Source organism: Neofelis nebulosa, chromosome 15 (assembly GCF_028018385.1).
Source record: "Neofelis nebulosa isolate mNeoNeb1 chromosome 15, mNeoNeb1.pri, whole genome shotgun sequence".
NCBI classification, from domain to species: domain Eukaryota; kingdom Metazoa; phylum Chordata; class Mammalia; order Carnivora; family Felidae; genus Neofelis; species Neofelis nebulosa.
This window is the reverse complement of record NC_080796.1, coordinates 46,319,562-46,332,812: the sequence shown is the minus strand read 5'-3', so window position 1 is coordinate 46,332,812 and position 13,251 is coordinate 46,319,562. Positions and strand designations below refer to the sequence as shown.

General features: G+C 52.1%; 1 protein-coding gene across 2 annotated transcripts in view; it reads left to right on the top strand.

The window, feature by feature from the left end:
- CACNA1S (calcium voltage-gated channel subunit alpha1 S) overlaps positions 1-13,251 on the top strand; it is a 65,402-nt gene that overhangs the window by 16,980 nt on the left and 35,171 nt on the right. For both annotated transcript variants that reach the window (XM_058700244.1, XM_058700243.1), the window contains exons 4-12: positions 1,389-1,531; positions 1,703-1,855; positions 4,093-4,298; positions 5,885-5,988; positions 7,844-7,989; positions 8,428-8,509; positions 10,495-10,655; positions 12,231-12,456; positions 12,539-12,746. In XM_058700244.1, the coding sequence (XP_058556227.1) occupies positions 1,389-1,531; positions 1,703-1,855; positions 4,093-4,298; positions 5,885-5,988; positions 7,844-7,989; positions 8,428-8,509; positions 10,495-10,655; positions 12,231-12,456; positions 12,539-12,746 (1,429 nt within the window). The remainder of the gene's footprint in view (positions 1-1,388; positions 1,532-1,702; positions 1,856-4,092; positions 4,299-5,884; positions 5,989-7,843; positions 7,990-8,427; positions 8,510-10,494; positions 10,656-12,230; positions 12,457-12,538; positions 12,747-13,251) is intronic.

The window sequence follows — 13,251 nt, the reverse complement described above, 5'->3', positions numbered from 1 at the left end:
CTCTCTGCCCCTCCCCTGCTCATGCTCTGTCTCTCTCTGCCTCTCAATAACAAATAAACATTTAAAAAAAATTTTTTTTAAGAGGCCTTGTCAGGGCACCTGAGTGGCTCAGCCAGTTAAGCATCTGACTTCGGCCCAGGTCATGATCTCATGGGTTCGTGGGTTCAAGCCCTGAGTCGGGCTTTGTGCTGACAGCCCAGAGCCTGGAGCCTACTTCAGATTCTGTGTCTCCCTTTTTCTCTGCCCCTTCCCTGCTTGTGCTCTGTCTCTCAAAAATAAATAAATGTTAAAAAATTTAAAAAATAAAGTAAAAAGGCCCTGTCTCCAAATACAGCCACTGTCTGGGGTACTGAGGGTTGGGGCTTCAACATCTGAATTTGAGGGGTACACAATTCAGTCCATAATATAGCTTTTAATAACCACCCCCTAATTACAACAGCAGCATTTATCAAGCACTTACTATGTATTTTACATGTAACATCTCATTTAGCTTTTTCAACAATCTCATTTTTTCCACTTAAGGAGGCTAAGGTCAGAGAGGTCAAGCAACTTGCCCGAGGTCGCATAGCTAGCCAGTGGCTGGGCCAGGATTCGCACCAAGGCAATCTTGGCTCCAGAACCTGGTATTTAACCACTAGGCTGCCCCTCGACTCAATAAACATGATGTTGATGATTTACTAAGTATCCCATGCGGCTTTAGGCACACTGGGGAAGGCAGAATTCTGTGAATCGGCCTCTACTCGTGATGAACCAGCCTGGGGGGGAGGCCAAGACAAATGATGACAGAATAATAGAGTGTGGGAAAACAATAGCACACAGCGCACCATTGTTGGACTCAGCGACTTGTCCCAGGGGTTCCTTGTCAAAGGCAGGATTCATAAAGAAGGGTTTGAGATGGTCTTCAGAGGATAATGGGAATTCGAGTGAATTGAGAGGAGGAGCAAATGAGCAGGAAAGGAAATAAGAGGGCATTGCCAGAAAGTGCTGCACAGGGAGACACAGCTCTGGGCTTTCTCCTCTGGGTCCCCACTGAGTGCAGCGCCACTGGTGACCTTCAGCCCCCCCACGGGGTACACTCAGCTCCCAGGCCACGGCCTGTGAGTGCCTGTGGCACGTGTCCCTTCAACCCCCCTTCGGTGCCCAGATTGGACATCTCAGATGGATCCAATCCTCTTTGTGCAGAGTCTGAACTTGGCCTCAGAATCTTCTAATAAAATTTTCCAGACCGGCATGACCAAACCCGAGTTAGTGACTGATGAGACTTTCTTCCTGTCCCCTAGGCCTGTCCACGGGCCCCTTGAGCACAAATGAGACACAGGGTCCCGGACCACTGGACCAGTCGCTTGTCTGACCACTGGGCCCTCTTCTCTCCCTCTTCTCCCCTCTAGGGTTTTCACCGTGATTCTGGAACAGGTTAACGTCATCCAAAGCAACACCGCCCCGATGAGCAGCAAAGGGGCTGGCCTGGACGTCAAGGCCCTGAGAGCCTTCCGTGTGCTCAGACCCCTCCGTCTTGTGTCGGGGGTGCCGAGTGCGTGCCGGTGCTCCTGCAGATGCCCTTTCTCCTCCCCCAACCCGTTCCCCGGCCCAGTTCTGGGTCCCCTTCCAACCCAGAGGCTTCCCAGGACATAGAGAGTGGGAGGGCGAGGAAACCAAGAGGGGAAGTGACTCCTCCTTTCTCCTCCCTGCTCGCTCTCTGCAGGCCTGCAGGTGGTCCTCAACTCCATCTTCAAGGCCATGCTTCCCCTGTTCCACATCGCCCTGCTCGTCCTCTTTATGGTCATCATCTATGCCATCATCGGGCTGGAGCTCTTCAAGGGCAAAATGCACAAGACCTGCTACTTCATTGGGACAGGTGAGCTCCCGGGGCGCTGGGGCGGGGTCGGGGTGGTGGTGGCGGCGGTGGTGGCCGTAGTCCTAAGACAACTCAAAAGGGACAGCCACCTCAGCCGTGGAGAAGGCCATTGCTTCCCACACCTGTTGACCTGAGGAATGGTTCTCTCTTGGACAAAGTCTCCCTTGAAGGAAGCACAGGTCTGCCAGGGTCAGTGATGGAGGCACGTGGACAGGGGCCCAGGCCACAGCTTGCTCTGAATGGAGCACTCCCACCCCAAATAAATAAATGTGGTATCTTTGGGCTTTCTGAGCCTGCTGTGGCTTGAGCTGCAGGTCAGGACAAGCCCGAATTTCCACTTGTACTTTTCTTTACAGCCGTCATTTTAGCTTTAGTCTGAGCAGGCCCTCAGAACCAGGACCCACAGAGCAGTGTTTGAAAGGGGATCTCAAGAAAGCACCCAGGAGCCGAAGGGTTATTTGTAGGGTTCTCAGAGATAATACGTCTTGAGGCCCAGCCGAGCCTGACTCCAGCCTTCTAAGCCAGTAGTTCTCAAACTGTTTGCCTCAGGACTCTTGGCACTCTTAAAAATTATTAAGGACCCCAAAGAGCTTTTGTTGGTATGGATTTTATTCACTGATGTTTATGGCATTAGGTACGAAAACTGAGAAAACAATGTCACAATATTAACTTATTAATTCATTTTAAAAGGACACTAATAAGGCCATTATGAACATAAATAATTTATTTTATTAAAAAATTACTGTATTTTCCCAAACCCAAAACATTTAATCCAAGAATGGTACTGTCTTACTTTTTGTCTAAATCTCTTTAATGCCTGGCTTAATACAATCTGCTGGATACCCACAGCTACTTCTGTACTCAGTCTGTTGTGAAATCACACGTCATGTCGTCTCTAGAAAACTCCACCCTGCGTTTGTTGAAGGATCGGGAGATGAAATAATGTCTTGGCATTGTTATAAAAATAATTGTGACTGAGTGGGGGCCCTGAACACTGCACTCTGAGGCTCATTGCTGCCGAGATGGCAGGTATCGATCTGTCTCGGTTGGAGGGTTGATTCTACCAGGGTCGACAGGAATTGGTGATGGCATGAGGAAGAGGTGACTTTTGTTAGGAGAACCCCTCCCACCAAAAGCCCAGAACCTAACTCACCAGAGTAACCCAGGATGGCCAAGACTACAATACCTGCAGTGTCTTGGGAGACGCCTTACTTCCCCAGGCCCACTGACGAGGGGACGGGCAACGCAAGGTCCAAGCCCAACCCAAAACAGTGAGCTCTCATAGAGCTTTCAGTGGTTTCATTCCTAGTCCCCTCCTAGTTAAGCCTCGTCCTGTTCCTGTAACAGTCTATGTCCTATGATAACGCCTTATTCAGACAGAGAGGAGGAGACTTTCTATCACAACCTTCAGACCAAATTTGTGGTCTCATCCCGTGTTCTCATGCGTTCTTGACCAGTGCTGGCCAGCCGTGCTCAAAAACCTTTCTGGGATGGGCACGCCTTGCCTTGAGGGGTCAGGGACCCACTCAGAGCCCAGAACTATTGATGTTCTCCTCTCCCTTCTCCAGAAGATGGAGGCAACATGGTAAATACGGGTAAGGGAGGGCATTCCAACTCTGATGAGCTAATTTAATCTCTGAGCACAATAGAGGACTAAAACATCCCCCGATAAGAAGGGATCCAGGATGGAATCCAAACTGAAGGATTTTAGAGATAATAAGAGCACCATCCAGGGACACAGCGGGGACTGCTGGGAATGCCTGTAGACCCGCACCCCTGAAGCGTCGTGTCTTGTGCAGCTCATCTCAGTACCATTGGGGTATCTCCACGTCATCTCCCAGAGGAACTCTTGAGTCAGAACACGTGTGACCTCGCCCCTCACCTCCGCCCCAGTGGGATAGCTGCCTCCTGTTTTAAAGCTCTGTGGATATACCTGACATTCACATTACACCTGCTACGTAGGTTACGTCCTCATAGGAAAGTAATCCTCGAAGCGGGCCCTCTGATGAGGCCCTGGGGCCTAAGATATGACCGCTGCTGCCTGTAGACATCCACGGCTGGGCCCCCCGCCCCAAGCAGCCCTCCTCCTCCATCGCCATATGCTCCAGGGGGCGCAGTCCTTTGTGTTTTCAGCTGAGTGTGTTTTAGACCTATTGCTCAATGATTGCAAACTACCTTCTCTCATTCCTGTCCACCTGCTCCTCTCATCTGATGCTCATGCTGCCTTCCGCCCCCAGATATCGTGGCCACGGTAGAGAACGAGAAGCCCTCACCCTGCGCCAGGACGGGCTCGGGACGCCCGTGCACCATCAACGGCAGCGAGTGTCGGGGCGGCTGGCCGGGGCCCAACCACGGCATCACGCACTTTGACAACTTTGGCTTCTCCATGCTCACCGTGTACCAGTGCATCACCATGGAGGGGTGGACCGATGTCCTCTACTGGGTGGGTCTGGCCCTGTGCCTGCAGAACCTTCTCCCTTCATCCGCAGGCTCATCGGGGAGGGGGAGGGGCTCAACAGTCACTGACTCCAGTGTCGGCGGCTGCTTCTCACCCCTCCCTGGGAAACCTACACGGGGTGCATGGCCCCCTTCCTGTTCCCAGGTGTGTGTCCCACCATCCTTTGGACAATCTCCAAGGTACAACCTGTCTGTGCAGAACCTAAGAGGTGGGAGAGGAATGGAAACCAGGAGCTCCATGGGTTCTGGTCTCAACTTCTAACTTTTCCCTAAGCCTGGCTGTGAGCGACTCATTCCCGTGACCTAGAATCTCAGATTTCTTGAGGGATAAAGGACCCTCTGAGTCTTTTTTTTTTTTTTTTGCCCCAGGGCAAGACTGCTTTCCCATATAAATATTTTTAGATATGAGTTTCCTTGTCTATAAAATAAAAATACTGCCTACATCATAGGGTAGTTCTGATGGTTACTACCAGGAAGATTAACTGAATTACAACAGTAATGTGGTCAATGCTATATAAGTTTTCTTGCTGGAGTATATTATTTATTTGGTGTTATCAGGAGCTAGGTTGCGTTTCTTAATTAATCTTCCAACAATGGAAGGCATGGGTCCCACTTTACAGATGAGGAAACTGAGGCTCAAGGAGGTCCAGTAACTTGCCCACAATTATGGAGCTGGTGAGCAAACTCTAATCCCTCGGGCTCTGATCCCAGAACGCTTAACCACAACGTGATACTGCCTGTTGAGGAAAAGATTGTCAGTCAGATGCTTTGCAAACATAAAGGATTAGTATGGGTAGTTCTCGTAAGCTCATATTTTGGGAGCGAGTTATCAAACATTTCAAAGGACTGTCACGTGTTATTTCACCTCTATTACGGGTCTGTGAGGGGCAAGCATATATCATTATCCCCATGGACAGATGGGATAATGCTCAGAGATGTTAGGTGACTTGTCTAGGGTCACAGAGCTTGTTTATGAAGGAGCTGGCCAAGCTCACGCCAAGACTTTTTAGTGTTTCTTCTACTTTGAAAAATCTTGGCTGTAAGAAAACCAACTGGAGAGAGAGTATATGAGAGAGTCGAGCCCAGGGTGCCTGGGTGGCTCCGATGGTTAAGCATCTGACTTCAGCTTTGGTCATGATCTCACGATTTGTGAGTTCGAGCCCTGCATCGGGCTCTGTGCTGACAGCTGGGAGCCTGAAGCCTGATTCAGAGTCTGTGTCTCCCTTTCTCTCTGCTCCTCCCCTGCTCACACTGTCTCTCTCTTTCTCTTACAAAAATAAATAAACACTCAAAAACAATTTAAAAAAAGTAAACGAAAGAGTCGAGCCAGGGAGGTGAATGGTTGGGGGAAGAAATGTGTCGGACTTGTCTGGCCCAAGTGGACAGACAGCAAGGCTACTTTTGAGATGTACTTCTGATTCCAGGTCCTAGATCTTTGGGTGAGGACAGTCCTCTCACTGGGCCCAGATGGCCTCTCTCCTTGTCCCCAGGGGCAGGCGGAGCATTGAGTCCAGAAGGGGACCTAAGCCCTCTCGGGTCAGTGTATGGGACTCACACTTTTGTCTGGACCAGGTCAATGATGCCATCGGGAACGAGTGGCCCTGGATCTATTTTGTCACCCTCATTCTGCTGGGATCCTTCTTCATTCTCAACCTGGTGCTGGGTGTCCTGAGCGGGTAAGGAAGTTCACAAGCAGCTGCGGGGAGAGGGAAGAAAAGGAGAGGAGAAGGATGGAGGGTGGAAGGGAGAAGGGGCAGAGAGTTTGGGGGTGGGATGGGGAGAGCAGGAAAAGAGCAAGAGGGAGAAAGAGAGTAGGCGGTAAAGGAGGAAGAGGTGTGGGAGGAGGAGGAGGAGGAGGAAGGGGAGAAGCAGGGCAGGGAGATGTGGATTAGAACCTCCGCTTATCCCTGGCTCCCCCTTTGCCAAGAGCACACTCCCGGGTTAGCAAGGGAGGTGTAGAAGATGCAGGCAGGAGCCCCTCGATTTTTAATTTTTCTCCCTTCTCCCCAAGCCTTCTCGCATCCTTTCTTCTTCTGTCCCTCTACACCCGCACTCCCTCTGGGTGAAGCCCCCGAGATCCCAGCCTCCTGCCCCTGGATGTGCAGGAGCTGATGCTTCATGTTAGGAGTGTGTGGGGCCTTCAGTGAGGCACACAGACTGGGGCTAGACTGTCCAAGTTTAAATCTTTACACTACTGCTTGGTGGCTGTGTGACCTTTGCCTCGTCACCTAACCTCTCTGTGCCTCATCTGTCAAACGGGAATAATCCCAAAGGGTTGTTGGGAGCATTAAATGAGTTAATACGTAGAAAGTCCTTAGAGCAGAGTCCAGCACATAATGAGCACTAAGTGCTAATGGTCATTATTGAGAGCTGTTCTCTCTGCGACGGCTCCAAGGCAGCCACAGTGGAGAATCTAGAAGTGACCATCAGCCCCCTTCCCCATGGCCAGCACCCCACCCCAGAAGCTTCCCTCCAAGCACTCTGTAGAAAGAACTCAGGGGGTCTGTGAACTTGAATGAGAAAAACTTGTCTTTCTTTTCTGCTAGCTCTGATTGAAATCTAGCGTCTCCTTTCACTAGGCGTGGAGACAGTGCGCCACAGTGGTATTTAGCGCTCCCTGTGACTTGTCCCAGTAGAACCCACACAACACGCATTACTACTTTGAAACTATGACAGCTGTTAGATCTGCAAGTCGGCTTTGCTAGGGAATGAGCTAACAAAGAAGCATATACGTACTTATCACAATTTCTTTATATGTCCATAAGTATATTGCGATACAATCGACTCCTTTGTAATGAGATGGTTTTATTTTGTGCATTTTGCAACATTATCCTGAGGAGGTAGCCTCAGTTTTCCTGGGACTACCAAAGGATCCACAGCAGGAAAGGGTCAGAGCCCCCCTGCCCGGGGCCCTGTCCCTGGGGACGGTGCTGAGGGCTGAGGCGCTGATGTGACAAGCCAATGACTGTGCCTGCGTCTCCCTCTCTCCTCCCTCTCTCTCCACCCTGCTTAGTGGGTTGCCTCTGCTGGTCTGAAGATCCCTCGCTGACCCTCCGGTCCTTTCCTTCCAGTGTGGCCACCTGGTTTCTTCTAGACTCAGGGGAATTTCCTCCAGACCTTAGGTCTGTAAGCAGAACTAAATTCCTAAGGTAGCTTCAAGGGTCAGGGAAGCCTGGAAAATTTGAGGATCCGTGGCTGATTCTGTTAGGGAAATGGTCATGTCATTAACCCCTAGTGTCCAAGGCAACCCCAAGACGAGGGAGGATAAAATACCAGACGAGATGAGAAGAAGGCAATGAGAAAGGCAGGCTGGGCACTCCAAGGTGCTCCTGAGGGTGTGGATGGCGAGGGGGCACGAGAGGAGCTGCCCCTCTGTCACCTGGAAGGGCACCTGGACCCCAGGCGACACCCTGGACCCGAAGACAGGGGCACATCCAGCCCCAAATGTGCTCTCTCTGTCCTTGGGAAGCCCAATCCTTCTCCACACCCTCTCTTTTTTCTCCGCCCTTCCCCATCTCTCTGTTCCTTCAGGGAATTCACTAAGGAGCGGGAGAAGGCCAAGTCCAGGGGAACCTTCCAAAAGCTCCGGGAGAAGCAGCAGCTGGAAGAGGACCTCCGGGGCTACATGAGCTGGATCACGCAGGGCGAGGTCATGGACGTTGAGGACTTGAGAGAAGGTTCGGGCCCCAAGGCATAGTCAGCATGCCCTCCCCACCCCTGAGCGGCCCCTCGCGGTCGGCTCCCAGAGACGGCACTGCGTCACGTCGCCCTTCCGGCAGGTAGACTGTTGCCATTTTGCAGGTGAGAAAACTCAGGCCCTTAGAGGGTGAGTGACCCACCTTAAGCCTTACGGCTCGAAATGATGGCATCCGGGTGAGCCCGGGGCTCCTCCTGAAGTACAGAGTGCCATGCTGCCTGCCCACAGCCGCCTCTCCCCTGCAAGTGTGGGCTCTTCCTCGGGCAGCTCGGGAAAACGCAGAGCCATCCAGGCCCACTAGGGCCTGTGGTCACAGGTGCCTCCAGCCAAGGGCCCCTTTTCCAGGTGTGCCCGGCTTAGGTGTGTCCAGCCCGGAGGGGCCCCAAAGACTGGCCCAGCTTTTCTCTCTTGTTCCCAGGGAAGCTGTCTCTGGATGAAGGAGGCTCCGACACAGAGAGCCTGTATGAAATCGAGGGCTTGAACAAAATCATCCAGTTTGTGTAAGTACCTGCCCTTCACCCCAGGGTCTTCCCAGACTCAGAACTCCCCGAGACATGGAGTTAGAACCCATGTGCTGTCCCCCATGTACTGTTAGAACCCACTTACTAGCTTTAGAGTCACATGCCCCATCCCTCAGCGCCATCAGAGGGCACTCAGCAGATCACCTGCTTCTACAGCACACAGGGAAGGGACTGGAAGCCTGCCAGGAGGCAAGGAGAGGATTTGGCTGCTGCCCTCTGATGAGAGTCGAGTCGGTGGGCTAATTAGTTCTGGAAACCTCTGCTTGGGAAGAGGGAAGGTGTGCGTTGCAAAGAGGTGGCATGGAGAGCTTTGCAGGCATGAGGCTGGCCGGCCAGGGGTCTGGAGACAGGGGGACACTCCAGGCTCAAGTGCCTTTGTCTCAAGAGGAAGCTGTATTTGTTTGGTTGGCTGCTTCCTTTTAAAAATCCATACATAACCGTGATTTTGAAAGCCCAATGGTAGAGAAATACATCAAAGAAAAGATGAAGGTCCCACTGCCCTGCAAAGAGGTAACCATGGTAACAGATGGCTATCCCTCCAAGACCTTTGCTATGCTTTTATCTCTCTTACACGCGCGCGCACACACACACACACACACACACACATATGCCAGGTTTTTTGTTTTGCTTGCCTTTTTACGTGACAGGGGTCTTTACGTTAACTACCGTCCCAACAGAACCCAGAACAGTGCCCAACATAGACTACATACTGCCAAATATTTGATAAATAAATGAATATGATACACATAGCATCTATGAACACTTTCAACTTAAAATCGTCTATTTAGGGCAGCCTCATACATACACACCCATCTTGGTGTTTTTAAGACTTTAATTTTTTTAAGGTTCACGGCAAATTCAGCAGAAGGCACAGAGTTGTCTCATATCCCCCCGCCACCACACGGGCACAGCTCACTCATCACCAGCCCCCACCAGAACGGGACAGTTGTTACACCTGATGCACCTGGTTTACGCTAGGGCTCACTCTTGGTGCCGTGCCTTCATCCCGTGGGCTTGGGCAAATATGAAATGACAGGGACCCATCCATCATTATAAAATCATACACGGTATCTTCACTGCCCTAAAAATCGTCTGTACTCTGACTGCTCATCCTTCCCCCACCGCCCCCGCCCCCCCACCCCAGCCACTAACCACTGATCTTTTTACTGTCTCCATAGCTCTGCCTTTTCCAGAACGTCACATAGTTAGAATCGTACAGTACGTAGGACTTTCAGACTGGCTTCTTTCACTTAGTGATGGGCAATTAAGTTTCCTCTGTGTCTTTGTGGCTTGATGGTCCACACACCTTCATTTGGTATGTCTTTGGATGCGAAGTATTTCACAGTATGAATATAATACCATAAGATATTTAACCTGTGCAATTTTTGACAACACAAACGCGCCACAGGAACAGTTGTACCTAAGTATGAACATTTCTGCTGGGCCGATTCCTAGAAATGGAATTGCTGGGTCGAAGAGTATGTAGATTTTAAAACCTTGGTCGGCGTTGCCAAATGGTTCTCCAAGGCGGTTGCAGTGGCTGTGACAGTGCCCTTTCCACACCCTCACCAACACCAGATATGATTCATCTGTTACAGAATTTGCTTTCATAATGAGCAAAGTGAGGCCTCCCAGTGTGCTCTAACTAAAATTAAAGTATGTGGAGCCCCCATAGGATACTGGGCACAGTGCCAACTAAGCATTGTACTCGCATAATCTCTAATCCCCTCTGAGGCTGGCATCGTTATTATTCTCCTTTGAAAAGAGGAAGAGCTTCGCTAGTAAGAGGCAAGATTTTAAATCAGTCTGGCTCTGCAGTTCTTGCCCTGAGCGTCTCCCATGTGGCCAGAGAGTGGGCGATCAGGCTAAGTAGGGCTGCGGTCTGGCCCAAAGCAACCGCAGGAAGGAGGGAGCTTGGAGTAAAGCAGCTCTTTGACTCCGTCCTCCTCTTTCTCCTCTCCCAGCCGCCACTGGAGGCAGTGGAACCGCATCTTTCGCTGGAAATGCCACGATGTGATCAAGTCCAGAGTCTTCTATTGGCTGGTGATCCTGGTCGTTGCCCTCAACACCCTGTCTATCGCCTCAGAGCACCACAACCAGCCTCTCTGGTTGACCCATTTGCAAGGTGAGACAGAACAGAGTGAAGCCAGGAAGGGGACAGATGTGGCCGACGGCCAAAGCCAGCCGGTAGCCCCTCAGGTTTTGCAGAAGACGTCAAGCAGATATTGACATTGTTTTCTGGAAATTATAGGCTGGTAGTATTTTTCCTCCTGGCATTACCGGGGGCAGTAACAGCAGCTCACTGGAAAGCCTCCAACCACGCACCCAGGTGTCTGGTTAAATTATTACAATTTCAGACACCGAACATGAGGATTACCGGCAATCTGAAACTGCAAACGTCCAGGTTCGAATTCTACTCCCCAAAGAGCAATCTTTCACCAACTATTTATTGCGTGCATACTACATAGGTAAGGCACAGAGAAAGAACCCAGGATGCAGAGAGAATCAATATGCCGTTCTTGCCTTCCAGGAAACTTACTTGGCCAGAGGAGAAGACAGATGCTAATGAGTAATGCCAAGTCCATATAGGGAGGGCAACAGTAGAAGCAGCTGTAAGATAGCAAGAGAAGGATTACAGGGGAGGAGATGCTGGGGTATCTCCCACATGATGTAGGGATCCTAAGCTAAGAGTGCAAGAATTAAAATCTGGGCGTCACTGGCAGGGGTGGCAATCGAAGCTATGGCCTTAGAAGACATCACCAGATCACCAGAGGATGGAATATACTAAATGTAGAGCTCAAGGTCAGCATTCAGTGATTAGGTAAAGAATTGCATCTGCAGACGAGGCTTGGGAGAAGCAGGCGAAGTAGAAGAAATCCAGAAGGATATGGTGTCACAGAAGCTAAGGAAAGAGAATATTTGAAAAAAGCCAGGCTGGTCAACCGTGCCCCGTGCTTCCAGGAGCTCAGGAAAATTGCAGGTTAAAACACCCATTGGATTTGGTGACCTGAAAGTCGTGCCCCTGAGAGAGAGTTTGTTGCTGGAGCGACCAGGTGGACCCAGTTAGGTATGAGTTCAAGGGTCAACGGGGCAGGGCAGGGTGTGAAGAGGTGAAGAGATCCAAGAAGATAACCTTTTGCTGTGTGTGGCCGTGATAGGGAGGAGAGAGCCAGAGCAGGAACTGCTTGGGGGGTGGGGTGGGTGGAAATGGGAGAGACTTCTGCATTTTTTTAAAACGGCGATGGGAGAATCCACTTGAAAGGAGAAGTGAAGCACACGGGAGAGAAAAGAGATGGTTGACGGTGGGTTTCGCCAGGTGGGGGTCAGGGGGCAAAGCCTAGGTGGACGGGCCGGCTCTGGCAAGGTGGGGGGACCCCTCCTCCCGCAGGAGAAGGGATGTGTACGGTAAGCAGAGTGGGGGCAGAGCCCGATTAACTGGAGTGAAATCAAAAGCAACAGAATTCGGTTTTGTGAAAACACGGACCGGTGGCGCTTCTCCGGCGTCTGCCTCGGCGTTCCTCCGATGGGCAAACATTCCCCGGGTTCTCCTGGGCTGGGGGGTTGGGGAACAGAACAGGGACCGTGCTTTGGAAGCGCGTGGGGGGGGGGGGGGGTCCCGGGGGGGGGCGTGGCCAAGGCCAAGTCCCCGCGGCAGGGGGCGGGCAAGAGGGGCGCTGAGGCCCGGCCGCCCACCCCGCAGACGTTGCCAACCGCGTGCTGCTGGCCCTCTTCGCCGTCGAGATGCTGCTGAAGATGTGCGGGCTGGGCCTGCGCCAGTATTTCATGTCCATCTTCAACCGCTTCGACTGCTTCGTGGTGTGCAGCGGCGTCCTCGAGCTGCTGCTGGTGGAGTCAGGTGCCATGACGCCCCTGGGCATCTCCGTGCTGCGCTGCATCCGCCTCCTGCGGATCTTCAAGATCACCAAGTGAGCGCGGGGCTGGCGGGGGCGGGGGGGGGGGGGAGGCGCCGCTCGTCTCCACCGGTGACCGGTGACCGTCTGCCTTCAGGTACTGGACGTCGCTGAGCAACCTGGTGGCATCCCTGCTCAACTCCATCCGCTCCATCGCCTCCCTGCTGCTGCTGCTTTTCCTCTTCATCATCATCTTCGCCCTGCTGGGCATGCAGCTCTTCGGGGGCAGGTACGATTTCGAGGACACGGAGGTGCGGCGCAGCAACTTTGACAACTTCCCGCAGGCCCTCATCAGCGTCTTTCAGGTAGGCCGTGCGGCAGGAGCTGAATCCCACTTCTTGTCCTTGGGGATCGGCGTGGGCATCACCTCCTCCAGGAAGTCTTCTGCGATCTGCTGGTTTGAGTTCAAGGTCCCTCTGCGGGCCCCCTCACCCCCTGTCTTCTCTCTACTGTGAGCCTCCCTCACCCTCCCGAGGCTAGGAGCTGTGTCCAGTTTGTCCTATTTGCCTGTGTCCCCGGTGCCAAGCGGAGCGCTGGCCCATAGTAGGATCACTGATACCAAACGAATGGAGTCGCAGGGTCTGCTTTCTCTCTCACGCACTACCCACATCACTCCCCTGTGTCGGAGCCAGCACTCACGAGGAACATCACCTCGTTGGTACCAGTGGGGAGGTCGGCGTGTGGCAATCAGTTGGTCTTAAAGATGACGTCACCCTCTCTTTCTTCCATTCACCCGAGGGCTGGTCCGGTGTCATGCCTTAGAAGACACTTGACATTTCACACTGTTTCGGGAGGCTGGAATGCCAGGAG